The sequence below is a fragment of the Pseudophryne corroboree genome, chromosome 2, assembly GCF_028390025.1.
Source record: "Pseudophryne corroboree isolate aPseCor3 chromosome 2, aPseCor3.hap2, whole genome shotgun sequence".
Taxonomy (NCBI): Eukaryota; Metazoa; Chordata; class Amphibia; order Anura; family Myobatrachidae; genus Pseudophryne; species Pseudophryne corroboree.
Window position 1 is genome coordinate 831,410,788 of NC_086445.1, and position 14,384 is coordinate 831,425,171.

At 45.6% G+C, this 14,384-nt stretch overlaps 1 protein-coding gene across 10 annotated transcripts in view; it reads left to right on the forward strand.

The window, feature by feature from the left end:
• Nucleotides 1-14,384, forward strand: part of CDKL5 (cyclin dependent kinase like 5) — an 850,075-nt gene that overhangs the window by 564,708 nt on the left and 270,983 nt on the right. For all 10 annotated transcript variants that reach the window (XM_063955716.1, XM_063955713.1, XM_063955718.1 and 7 more), the window contains one exon: nucleotides 2,787-2,832. In XM_063955716.1, the coding sequence (XP_063811786.1) occupies nucleotides 2,787-2,832 (46 nt within the window). The remainder of the gene's footprint in view (nucleotides 1-2,786; nucleotides 2,833-14,384) is intronic.

The window sequence follows — 14,384 nt, forward strand, 5'->3', positions numbered from 1 at the left end:
TTTATATAAAAAATTGATTTTTTTTACCATTCACAAGCACTGTATATAGGAATCTGAAATACTAATTAGCACTATTTACGCTGGTGGTTCAATAAATAAGGTAACAAGACCTCTCATTGCGTACATTTATTCATCTGGTACTGTACATATGTGTATAATCGTAGTATAGCCTTGGTACAGTAAGTGTTCCATTGGTACACCAAGGTATCTATCCCGGCATAGGAAGAAATCAGTGTCAAGCATCTGAAGCCAGGACATGAAGGCTTGCTGGACTTTACCGTCGGTTGTGACTGCCTTCCACCCAGGTGCTTCTTCAATGGTCCAAAGAATCAGACCTTCACTGTGGCACAAATTGTCATCTGTGGTGGACGTGCTTGGCGGGCTGGATCGCTGCTCATCTTGAACATCTGTCCTTCCGTAATCAAAGGCAGTGCACCAAATCTGTTTCCATGGCATGGCCATATCTCCTTACACCTCAACATGTTGGCAATGAATTCAGCTGCTGATGTGCCCTTTAGACGCAGGAATCTGATCACACTGCTCACCTCATTGTTTTACCATGTTTCTGCCAACCGCACCATCTTACAGCTGATGCTGGGACGCTATGACTGATCTGAGCCACAGTCTACCCTCGTAGTTATCATTTTTGTTTGTTCTGTTCCTCGGAACCACGTTCCTTGTAATTCTTGGGCCACTGTGACTGCAGCTCTTCTAGTAATTAGGGGGTAAATGAATTAATCCTCGTTATGGGGGAGAAGTGGTATCAGCGCACGTTATGTGCACTGATACCGCTTCTCCCCCATGTATTACAGTGGTGGAGTGTGCGCCCCTGTCCATATCGGCGCTGCTATCTAATAGATAGCAGGCCAATATGTGCTGGCAATGTATGAACGGTCAGCATCGCTGACTGTTCCGATACCTGCAGCTGTCGATTGCGACAGCTGTAGGTGGCAATCCCCATTCACCACAGCAGGGACAGATCTGTCCCTGCCTGTGGCGGGTGCCGGCTCCTGACTGCGCTGGGGATCTCGCGTGAGTAGCGAGATCCCGTGCACGAGCAGAAGAGCCGGCTGGACAGGGAGACACAGCGCGTCAGCTTTGAGCTGAAGCGCTGTGAGCTATGGGGTACATTGCCGGAGAGGGGAGCAAGTCGATGTCCCTTCCTGCTTTGACTCGGTAATGAGATGAAGCAAGAAGTGTTATAATACATTTACCCCTAGAAGTCATCTTGTTATTTCAATAGAGCCAGCTAGTCACATTATTATGCGGGTTATCAAATTTATATGTGTACAGACAGCCATGGAATAAAAGACAATCAACCATACAAAAATGAAAATAGTGTGAGGTAATGAAGGAGGGGGTCTTATAGTGATGGCAGACAGGATTTTGAAGTGATGTTTTATGATTTCTACTGTACCGTACACATTTCCAGCCAGACCAACAATCTCATAAATACTGTACAGGTGCTTCCACAAGTTCCATGGATAGATCCTAAATGTAGAATGTGGCAATATACTTTTTTATACAGAAGGCAACAAATAGGGACATTTGCTAAAAGTGAGATGCCTACAGCACCTCCTACTAGGAAGTAACACTGACTTCTGTGACTTGTCATAAAGTATTCAGCTTCCAGTCATCTTCTTTATACACTGTGACTTATATTATCCATATACAGTATTTTTGTACAGTATGTTACAGTAAAGGCTAGCTAGTGATTAGGTTATAGCAGGGGCGGATTGGGAACAAAAAGCGGCCCTGGAAAAAATTTGTACTGGTGGCCCCACTTGGGCAGCACCAGAGGTGTAAGGTCTAGCCATGGGCCATGGCAGCAGCACCCTCCCCCCAAGACTTTCCAGATAGTGGGGATGTCCAGCATCAAGGGGAAGTTAAAAGGAAATAAAATTAAATGTTATGAGCACTATTATTATATGATACACCTTTAGAATTTAGGAAACTATATAATTCTTTAGAAAGATATATTTTCTTGCTTATTACACCAACCATATCCCAATCACTAGTATCCACTCAATCTTATATGTCAGCCAAGCAGGCAGACAGAGCATACACTAGATCCTCTGCAATCACAGGCTAAGTGGCAAAGTAATTTTTATATATGCAAATTGTTTGGCATCTTATTCATTGTGTCTATAAATAGGACCACATGTCCTCAAACAAAACAGGCCCCACGGGTGCGTCGGCCCACCGGGAATCTTCCCTGTAGACCCTATGGTCAATCCGCCTCTGGGTTATAGCCACACCTTGTAAAGTGGAGATTCATGTAGAACCAGAGCTCACTCCCAGGCAGGGTCGTCGGACTGGCCCACAGGGGTACAGGGGAAACCACCGGTGGGCCCCTCTGTCTGGGGGGCCCACCCCCTCCTCTAGGGATCAGATTTTGCACTTGAATTACACATTATCCATATGCACAGGAATATGACGTACTTTCTACAGTGTTATTGCTATATATATTTAACAAGGGGCCCAGAACATGCACTACTGGTTAGCCAAGCCTCTAAGCATGGGCCCCTATTACTGCATTTCCCCGGTGGGCCCTTCATGCCCCAGTGCGACACTGCTCCCAGGTAACATTGACCAGTAAAACGGATTAAAAGCGAATAGTAGACAATAATAATAATAATAATAATAATACATTGCATTTTATATTATATTATATTAGTAATTCAGTTAAATTGGTAATGGTGAATATCTAAAATATATTGTGTCAGATTTGTTATTGTCATTATATCAGGATAAATATGTAATTGTGCGTTCTTTTATTGTTGCAGGAAACAAAGGAAATTGTGGCAATCAAGAAATTTAAAGATAGCGAAGGTATGTGTTATGTCGGGGTATGTGCTTTAGTATGTAATGTCAGATATACTATGGATTCTGTAGTGTTCTATGAATTAGCTTCTGCCACACATCATATGATAAGCAGGTTAAATTGGCTATAAGGCATTCATTTCACTAATTATACTATATACCATTGATTTCCTTTCATTAAACAAGTAAATGGTCGTATTACTATGCAACTGTTTTTGAGAGTTAATAATTATAAACTGATAACAGTTGAAAATATATAAGATAATGGCCCTCATTCCGAGTTGTTCGCTCGCTTGCTGCTTTTAGCAGCATTGCAAACGCTAGGCCGCCGCCCTCTGGGAGTGTATCTTAGCTTAGCAGAATAGCGAACGAAAGATTAGCAGAACTGCTACTAAATATTTTCTTGCAGTTTCTGAGTAGCTCCAGACCTACTCCTAGATTGCGATCAGCTCGGTCCGTTTAGTTCCTGGTTTGACGTCACAAACACGCCCTGCGTTCGGCCAGCCACTCCCCCGTTTCTCCAGACACTCCCGCGTTTTTCCCTGACACGCCTGCGTTTTTTAGCACACTCCCGGAAAACGCTCAGTTACCACCTGGAAATGCCCCTTTCCTGTCAATCACTCACCGAACAGCAGTGCGACTGAAAAGCGCCGCACGATCAACAGCAAAACTGCTACATTTTTAGTTAAATAACTAAGCGCATGCGTGCTGCGTACCATGCGCATTTAGCAACAAATCGCAGCATAGCGAAAATCGGCAACGAGCGAACAACTCGGAATGACCACCAATATCCACTGTGTAATTGCTGGATTTAGGGACTATTTGCTAATACTGATATCTATCAACTCAGTCTACCAATGATATACAGGTTGAGTTTCCTTTATCCAACATGCTTGGGACCAGAAGTATTTTGGATATCAGATTTTTCAGCATTTTGGAATAATTGCATACCATAATGAGATATCATGGCAATGGGTACTAAGGTGGTCATTCCGAGTTGTTCGCTCGCAAGCTGCACACGCTAAGCCGCCGCCTACTGGGAGTGAATCTTAGCTTCTCAAAATTGCGAACGAAAGATTCGCAATATTGCGAAAAGACTTCTCTGTGCAGTTTCTGAGTAGCTCGAGACTTACTCTGCCAGTGCGATCAGTTCAGTGCTTGTCGTTCCTGGTTTGACGTCACAAACACACCCAGCGTTCGCCCAGACACTCCTCCGTTTCTCCAGCCACTCCCGCGTTTTTCCAAGAAACGGTAGCGTTTTTTCGCACACACCCATAAAACGGCCAGTTTCCGCCCAGAAACACCCACTTCCTGTCAATCACATTACGATCACCAGAACGAAGAAAAAACCTCGTAATGCCGTGAGTAAAAAACCTAACTGCATAGCAAATTTACTTGGCGCAGTCGCACTGCGGACATTGCGCATGCGCATTAGCGACTAATAGCTCCGTTGCGAGAAAAAAATAACGAGCGAACAACTCGGAATGACCCCCTAAGTCTCAGTACAGAATGCATTTATGTTTTATATACACCTTATACACACAGCTTGAAGGTAATTTTAGCCAATATTTTTAATAACTTTGTGCATTAAACAAAGTGTGTCTACATCCACACAATTCAGTTATGTTTTATATTAGTGATGAGCGGGTTCGGTTTCTCGGAAACCGAACCCCCCCGAACTTCACCCTTTTTACACGGGTCCGAGCCATACTCGGATTCTCCCGTATGGCTCGGTTAACCCGAGCGCGCCCGAACGTCATCATCCCGCTGTCGGATTCTCGCGAGATTCGGATTCTATATAAGCAGCCACGCGTCGCCGACATTTTCACTCGTGCATTGGAAATGTTAGGGAGAGGACGTGGCTGGCGTCCTCTCCGTTATTGTTGAACTTGATTGTGTATTATTGCGTAATTGTGGGGAGGGCTGGGGAGCAGCTGTATAATATAGGAGGAGTACAGTGCAGAGTTTTGCTGATCAGTGACCACCAGTTATCCGTTCTCTGCCTGAAAAAAACGCTCCATATCTGTGCTCAGTGTGCTGCATATATCTGTGCTCACACTGCTTAATTGTGGGGACTGGGGAGCAGCTGTATTATATAGCAGGAGTACAGTGCAGAGTTTTGCTGACAGTGACCACCAGTATACGTTGTCTGCCTGAAAAACACTCCATATCTGTGCTTAGTGTGCTGCTTTATTGTGGGGACTGGGGAACACCAGTATAATATTATATAGGAGGAGTACAGTGCAGAGTTTTGCTGACCAGTGACCACCAGTATATAATATATAGCATTACGGTACAGTAGGCCACTGCTGTACCTACCTCTGTGTCGTCATTAAGTATACTATCCACCTAGATTCTATACCTGTGGTGCATTTCAGTTGTGCAGTTTGCTGACACAGTGACCACCAGTATATATAGCAGTACGGTACGGAAGGCCACTGCTGTACCTACCTCTGTGTCGTCATTAAGTATACTATCCATCTACATTCTATACCTGTGGTGCATTTTAGTTTTGCAGTTTGCTGACACAGTGATCACCAGTATACTATATATAGCAGTACGGTACGGAAGGCCACTGCTGTACCTACCTCTGTGTCGTCATTAAGTATACTATCCATCTACATTCTATACCTGTGGTGCATTTTAGTTTTGCAGTTTGCTGACACAGTGACCACCAGTATACTATATATAGCAGTACGGTACGGAAGGCCACTGCTGTACTTACCTCTGTGTCGTCATTAAGTATACTATCCATCTACATTCTATACCTGTGGTGCATTTTAGTTTTGCAGTTAGCTGACACAGTAACCACCAGTATACTATATATAGCAGTACGGTACGGAAGGCCACTGCTGTACCTACCTCTGTGTCGTCATTAAGTATACTATCCATCTACATTCTATACCTGTGGTGCATTTAAGTTTTGCAGTTTGCTGACACAGTGACCACCAGTATACTATATATAGCAGTACGGTACGGAAGGCCACTGCTGTACCTACCTCTGTGTCGTCATTAAGTATACTATCCATCTACATTCTATACCTGTGGTGCATTTTAGTTTTGCAGTTTGCTGACACAGTGACCACCAGTATACTATATATAGCAGTACGGTACGGAAGGCCACTGCTGTACCTACCTCTGTGTCGTCATTAAGTATACTATCCATCTACATTCTATACCTGTGGTGCATTTTAGTTTTGCAGTTTGCTGACACAGTGACCACCAGTATACTATATATAGCAGTACGGTACGGAAGGCCACTTCTGTACCTACCTCTGTGTCGTCATTAAGTATACTATCCATCTACATTCTATACCTGTGGTGCATTTTAGTTTTGCAGTTTGCTGACACAGTGACCACCAGTATTCTATATATAGCAGTACGGTACGGAAGGCCACTGCTGTACCTACCTCTGTGTCGTCATTAAGTATACTATCCATCTACATTCTATACCTGTGGTGCATTTTAGTTTTGCAGTTTGCTGACACAGTGACCACCAGTATACTATATATAGCAGTACGGTACGGAAGGCCACTGCTGTACCTACCTCTGTGTCGTCATTAAGTATACTATCCATCTACATTCTATACCTGTGGTGCATTTTAGTTTTGCAGTTTTGCTGACACAGTGACCACCAGTATACTATATATAGCAGTACGGTACGGAAGGCCACTGCTGTACCTACCTCTGTGTCGTCATTAAGTATACTATCCATCTACTTTCTATACCTGTGGTGCATTTTAGTTTTGCAGTTTGCTGACACAGTGACCACCAGTATACTATTTATAGCAGTACGGTACGGAAGGCCACTGCTGTACCTTCCTCTGTGTCGTCATTAAGTATACTATCCATCTAGATTCTATACCTGTGGTGCATTTTAGTTTTGCAGTTTGCTGACACAGTGACCACCAGTGTATATAGCAGTACGGTACGGAAGGCCACCGCTCTACCTACCTCTGTGTCGTCAAGTATACTATCCATCTAGATTCTATACCTGTGGTGCATTTTAGTTTTGCAGTTTGCTGACAGTGACCACCAGTATATATAGCAGTACGGTACGGAAAGGCCACTGCTTTACCTACCTCTGTGTCGTCAAGTATACTATCCATCCATACCTGTGGTGCATTTCAGTTGTGCGCAGTATATATAGTAGTAGGCCATTGCATTTGATACTGGCATATAATTCCACACATTAAAAAATGGAGAACAAAAATGTGGAGGTTAAAATAGGGAAAGATCAAGATCCACTTCCACCTCGTGCTGAAGCTGCTGCCACTAGTCATGGCCGAGACAATGAAATGCCATCAACGTCGTCTGCCAAGGCCGATGCCCAATGTCATAGTAGAGAGCATGTAAAATCCAAAAAACAAAAGTTCAGTAAAATGACCCAAAAATCAAAATTGAAAGCATCTGATGAGAAGCGTAAACTTGCCAATATGCCATTTACGACACGGAGTGGCAAGGAACGGCTGAGGCCCTGGCCTATGTTCATGGCTAGTGGTTCAGATTCACATGAGGATGGAAGCACTCATCCTCTCGCTAGAAAAATGAAAAGACTTAAGCTGGCAAAAGCACAGCAAAGAACTGTGCGTTCTTCTAAATCACAAATCCCCAAGGAGAGTCCAATTGTGTCGGTTGTGATGCCTGACCTTCCCAACACTGGATGGGAAGAGGTGGCGCCTTCCACCATTTGCACGCCCCCTGCAAGTGCTGGAAGGAGCACCCGCAGTCCAGTTCCTGATAGTCAAATTGAAGATGTCACTGTTGAAGTACACCAGGATGAGGATATGGGTGTTGCTGGCGCTGGGGAGGAAATTGACAAGGAGGATTCCTGATGGTGAGGTGGTTTGTTTAAGTCAGGCACCCGGGGAGACACCTGTTGTCCGTGGGACGAATATGGCCATTGACATGCCTGGTCAAAATACAAAAAAAAATCAGCTCTTCGGTGTGGAATTATTTCAACACAAATGCGGACAACAGGTGTCAAGCCGTGTGTTGCCTTTGTCAAGCTGTAATAAGTAGGGGTAAGGACATTAACCACCTCGGAACATCCTCCCTTATACATCACCTGCAGCGCATTCATCATAAGTCAGTGACAAGTTCAAAAACTTTGGGTGATAGTGGAAGCAGTCCACTGACCACTAAATCCCTTCCTCTTGTAACCTAGCTCCTGCAAACCACACCACCAACTCCCTCAGTGTCAATTTCCTCCTTACCCAGGAAAGCCAATAGTCCTGCAGGCCATGTCACTGGCAAGTCTGACGAGTCCTCTCCTGCCTGGGATTCCTCCGATGCATCCTTGAGTGTAACGCCTACTGCTGCTGGCGCTGCTGTTGTAGCTGCTGGGAGTCGATCGTCATCCCAGAGGGGAAGTCGGAAGACCACTTGTACTACTTCCAGTAAGCAATTGACTGTCCAACAGTCCTTTGCGAGGAAGAAGAAATATCACAGCAGTCATCCTGCTGCAAAGCAGATAACTCAGGCCTTGGCAGCCTGGGCGGTGAGAAACGTGGTTCCGGTATCCACCGTTAATTCAGAGGCAACTAGAGACTTGATTGAGGTACTGTGTCCCCGGTACCAAATACCATCTAGGTTCCATTTCTCTAGGCAGGCGATACCGAAAATGTACACAGACCTCAGAAAAAGAGTCACCAGTGTCCTAAAAAATGCAGTTGTACCCAATGTCCACTTAACCACGGACATGTGGACAAGTGGAGCAGGGCAGACTAAGGACTATATGACTGTGACAGCCCACTGGGTAGATGTATTGCCTCCCGCAGCAAGAACAGCAGCGGCGGCACCAGTAGCAGCATCTCGCAAATGCCAACTCGTTCCTAGGCAGGCTACGCTTTGTATCACCGCTTTCCAGAAGAGGCACACAGCTGACAACCTCTTACAGAAACTGAGGAAGATCATCGCAGAATGGCTTACCCCAATTGGACTTTCCCTGGGATTTGTGACATCGGACAACGCCAGCAATTTTGTGCGTGCATTACATCTGGGCAAATTCCATCACGTCCCATGTTTTGCACATACATTGAATTTGGTGGTGCAGAATTATTTAAAAAACGACAGGGGCATGCAAGAGATGCTGTCGGTGGCCCGAAGAATTGCGGGCCACTTTCGGCATTCAGCCACCGCGTACAGAAGACTGGAGCACCACCAAACAGTCCTGAACCTGCCCTGCCATCATCTGAAGCAAGAGGTGGTAACGAGGTGGAATTCAACCCTCTATATGCTTCAGAGGATGGAGGAGCAGCAAAAGGCCATTCAAGCCTATACATCTGGCCACGATATAGGCAAAGGAGGGGGAATGCACCTGACTCAAGCGCAGTGGAGAATGATTTCAACGTTGTGCAAGGTTCTGCAACCCTTTGAACTTGCCACACGTGAAGTCAGTTCAGACACTGCCAGCCTGAGTCAGGTCATTCCCCTCATCAGGCTTTTGCAGAAGAAGCTGGAGACATTGAAGGAGGAGCTAAAACAGAGCGATTCCGCTAGGCATGTGGGACTTGTGGATGGAGCCCTTAATTCGCTTAACCAGGATTCACGGGTGGTCAATCTGTTGAAATCAGAGCACTACATTTTGGCCACCGTGCTCGATCCTAGATTTAAAACCTACGTTGTATCTCTCTTTCCGGCAGACACAAGTCTGCAGAGGTTCAAAGACCTGCTGGTGAGAAAATTGTCAAGTCAAGCGGAACGTGACCCGTCAACATCTCCTCCTTCACATTCTCCCGCAACTGGGGGTGCGAGGAAAAGGCTAAGAATTCCGAGCCCACCCGCTGGCGGTGATGCAGGGCAGTCTGGAGCGAGTGCTGACATCTGGTCCGGACTGAAGGACCTGCCAACGATTACTGACATGTCGTCTACTGTCACTTCATATGATTCTCTCACCATTGAAAGAATGCTGGAGGATTATATGAGTGACCGCATCCAAGTAGGCACGTCAGACAGTCCGTACGTATACTGGCAGGAAAAAGAGGCAATTTGGAGGCCCTTGCACAAACTGGCTTTATTCTACCTAAGTTGCCCTCCCTCCAGTGTGTACTCCGAAAGAGTGTTTAGTGCAGCCTCTCACCTTGTCAGCAATCGGCGTACGAGGTTACGTCCAGAAAATGTGGAGAAGATGATGTTCATCAAAATGAATTATAATCAATTCCTCCGTGGAGACATTCACCAGCAGCAATTGCCTCCACAAAGTACACAGGGACCTGAGATGGTGGATTCCAGTGGGGACGAATTAATAATCTGTGAGGAGGGGGATGTACACAGTGAAAGGGGTGAGGAATCGGAGGATGATGATGAGGTGGACATCTTGCCTCTGTAGAGCCAGTTTGTGCAAAGAGAGATTGATTGCTTCTTTTTTTGGTGGGGGCCCAAACCAACCAGTCATTTCAGTCACAGTCGTGTGGCAGACCCTGTCGCTGAAATGATGGGTTCGTTAAAGTGTGCATGTCATGTTTATACAACATAAGGGTGGGTGGGAGGGCCCAAGGACAATTCCATCTTGCACCTCTTTTTTCTTTAATTTTTCTTTGCATCATGTGCTGTTTGGGGACAATTTTTTTGAAGTGCCATCCTGCCTGACACTGCAGTGCCACTCCTAGATGGGCCAGGTGTTTGTGTCGGCCACTTGTGTCGCTTAGCTTAGTCACACAGCGACCTTGGTGCGCCTCTTTTTTTCTTTGCATCATGTGCTGTTTGGGGACATTTTTTTGAAGTGCCATCCTGCCTGACACTGCAGTGCCACTCCTAGATGGGCCAGGTGTTTGTGTCGGCCACTTGTGTCGCTTAGCTTAGTCACACAGCGACCTTGGTGCGCCTCTTTTTTTCTTTGCATCATGTGCTGTTTGGGGACAATTTTTTTGAAGTGCCATCCTGCCTGACACTGCAGTGCCACTCCTAGATGGGCCAGGTGTTTGTGTCGGCCACTTGTGTCGCTTAGCTTAGCCATCCAGCGACCTTGGTGCAAATTTTAGGACTAAAAATAATATTGTGAGGTGTGAGGTGTTCAGAATAGACTGGAAATGAGTGGAAATTATGGTTATTGAGGTTAATAATACTATGGGATCAAAATGACTATGGGACCCAAATTCTATGATTTAAGCTGTTTTTTAGGGTTTTTTGTAAAAAACACCCGAATCCAAAACACACACGAATCCAACAAAAAATTTTCGGTGAGGTTTTGCCAAAACGCGTCCGAATCCAAAACACGGCCGCGGAACCGAATCCAAAACCAAAACACAAAACCCGAAAAATGTCCGGTGCACATCACTATTTTATATACACTTTATATACACAGCCTGAAGGTCATTTAATACAATATTTTTTATAACTGTGTGTATTAAACAAAGTTTGTGTACATTGAGCCATCAGAAAACAAAGTTTTCACTATCTCACTCTCACTCAAAAAAATCCGTATTTCAGAAATATTTGGATTGGGCTCGAAAAGAAAATTCTGGATAAATTGCCTGTTTTTGGGTGCTGCAGCCATGTTAACACAAATGTTCGGGAATTTAACACGGATTATATGAGGGGTTGCTAATTACAAGTGCTTATTTTTCAGCCCCAAAAATGAGCTATTATTATGATTTTAACCTGATGGTCATTATCGGGCTATCCAATTATAGCCCATTTTTTTCGGACAAAAATTACCCGTGTTCAGGAAAAAACACATGGGATCCAGGATAAATTTCCAGACCCATGTGTTTTTGCAAACCCCCCCACCCAAATAAAACGGAGTCCAAAGGGATGGTTATACGGCACCGATAGGTGGCAGCTACCGGGGCTAATTAGATAGCCCCTTCGGGATCCATTAGCCGCAGTAATTTACTGTGGATAATTGGATACCACCATTTGTGTTCATTTACCAGGCAAGAAGAAGGGGCCCTAATTTAATAGCCCCAGGCATTAAAGCCTGAAGCTACCACCCTTTTTCATGCCCAGTGAATTATTGGGGTTAATTGAATTCCCCCCTAAAAAATGCTTTACTCAAAGAGATGCAGTAATAGAACAAGGATTGCGGAGGCATGCACAATGACCCCATGATTGTAAAGGGAAGAAACCCTATGACCTTCACTATTTTTGCCACCTATTTTGCTGTAAAAATTAATAGGCCCCTTAATGTATTTCTACTTGTCCAGACTTTAGTTAACACCTTTCCTTTTCAGAACTGTATGTTTTCTTTCAATGTTATTATGGGATGCTTCCCTGGTTGGTCCTCTGTCTGCAGAGATGATGTCGCCCTCACCCCCATAAGCTGGCGTTGCAGACGGGATCCGGTCTGAAGATCGACAGTGTCTAGGTCGACAATGTTTAGGTCGACCACTATAGGTCGACAGTCACTAGGTCGACATGGATGGAAGGTCGACAGGGTTTCTAGGTTGACAGGTCTAAAGGTCGACATGAGTTTTTCACATTTTTTTGTTGTTGATTTTTTCATACTTAACGATCCACGTGGACTACGATTGGAACGGTAAAGTGTGCCGAGCGAAGCGGTAGCGGAGCGAAGGCACCATGCCCGAAGCATGGCGAGCGAAGCGAGCCATGCGAGGGGACGCAGTGCACTAATTTGGGATCCCGGTCACTCTACGAAGAAAACGATACAAAAAAAAAAATCCTCATGTCGACCTTTAGACCTGTCGACCTAGCACATGTCGACCTAGAAACCCTGTCGACCTTCCATCCATGTCGACCTAGTAACTGTCGACCTATAGTGGTCGACCTAAACATTGTCGACCTAGACACTGTCGATAAAACGAACCACACCCGTTGCAGACTACGGGGTATATTTACTAAGATTCTAATTTCTGCCGATTTCAGCCGAGAATTATCTCAGCTGACATTGGCAGTGTGAGAATGCAACTTTTTGAGAAAAATCACGGCAATTTACTAAACTACCGTGTTTTTTCAATTCTAATTCACCGATGTCAGTGTATTTCGTATTGCCAGCAGTTTTTTATGGGAGAGAATAGTAAAACACTGCCGGACTTAACACAATGAAGCTCGCCGAATCAGTGAGATCCATGCAGGGCTTCATTATGTACAATATAGAAAGAGTAAAAAAAATAATAAAAAAAAATGCGTGGGGTTCCCCCTTCTAAGGATAACCAGCCCCGGGCTCTTTGAGCAGGTCCTGGTTGTTTGAATACCGGGGGGGAAATTGTGTAGGGTCCCCCAGTATTTAGACAACCAGCAGTAGGCTCTTGGGCCAGTCCTGGTTCCAAAAATACGGGGGACAAAAGATGTAGGGGTCCCCCGTACTTTTATAACCAGCACCTGGCTCCACTAGCCAGGGAGATTATGCCAAAGCCGGGGGACACATTTATGTAGGTCCCTGCGACCCGTGGCATTACCCCCCAACTAGTCACCCCTGGCTGGGGTTCCCTGTGGGAGTGGGGACCCCTTAAATCAAGGGGTTCCCCCCTCCAGGCACCCAAGGGCCAGTGGTGAAGCCCGAGGCTGTCCCCCCCCCCCCATCCCTGGGCAGTGGTTGGGGGGCTGAGAGCCTTTAAAATGTGTAAAAATAGAATATTGTCTTTTGATGTGGAACTGCTGTACAAGTCCAAGCGAGCCCCCCACAGCATGCTGGTACTTGGAGAACCATAAGTACCAGCATGCAGCACCAGCATGCAGGGAATTAATGGGTTTACACATGGAACCCCTTTCCCCGATTGCCGTGACCCCCCATGACCGCTGTCACTAGAGGACCCGGCAGCCAATCAAGGAGCACCACGTCATAGCGCTCGCCTGACCTGTCAATCAGGCAGAATGCACTGGCTATAATGGAGGATCGCGATCCTCCATTATACTCTATGGTGGGAACTTTGCAGTCTGTGGCTAACATCGAGGTTAATTGAGGTCACTCCCTTTAGTGGCGTGGATCGGGTTTTTCTTTTTTTTTTTCTTTTTTTTTAACCCTGTGGATGCCTATTTGGACTGAAGAAGACCGATCTATACCAGATTATAGGTGAGTATTTTGTATTTTTTTTTTTAAAGGTACCCCAATGGATTCTACTTGACAAGGGGACCGATGGGCTCTGTGAGACACTAGGTAGGTATGTGTGAGTGTGTAAGTGTGCATGTATCTGTATTAAAGTTGTATTTTCATGGTGTGTGTGTCCTGGATTTCTCTGACGTCCTAGTGGATGCTGGGAACTCCGTAAGGACCATGGGGAATAGACGGGCTCCGCAGGAGACTGGGCATTCTAAAAAAAGATTAGGTACTATCTGGTGTGCACTGGCTCCTCCTTCTATGCCCCTCCTCCAGACCTCAGTTAGAATCTGTGCCCGGCCAGAGCTGGGTGCTCCTAGTGGGCTCTCCTGAGCTCACTAGAAAAGAAAGTATTTGTTAGGTTTTTTATTTTCAGTGAGTTTCTGCTGGCAACAGACTCACTGCTACGTGGGACTAAGGGGAGAGAAGCAAACCTACCTGCTTGCAGCTAGCTTGTGCTTCTTAGGCTACTGGACACCATTAGCTCCAGAGGGTTCGAACACAGGCACCTGTCCTCTATCGTCCGTTCCCGGAGCCGCGCCGCCGTCCCCCTCGCAGAGCCAGA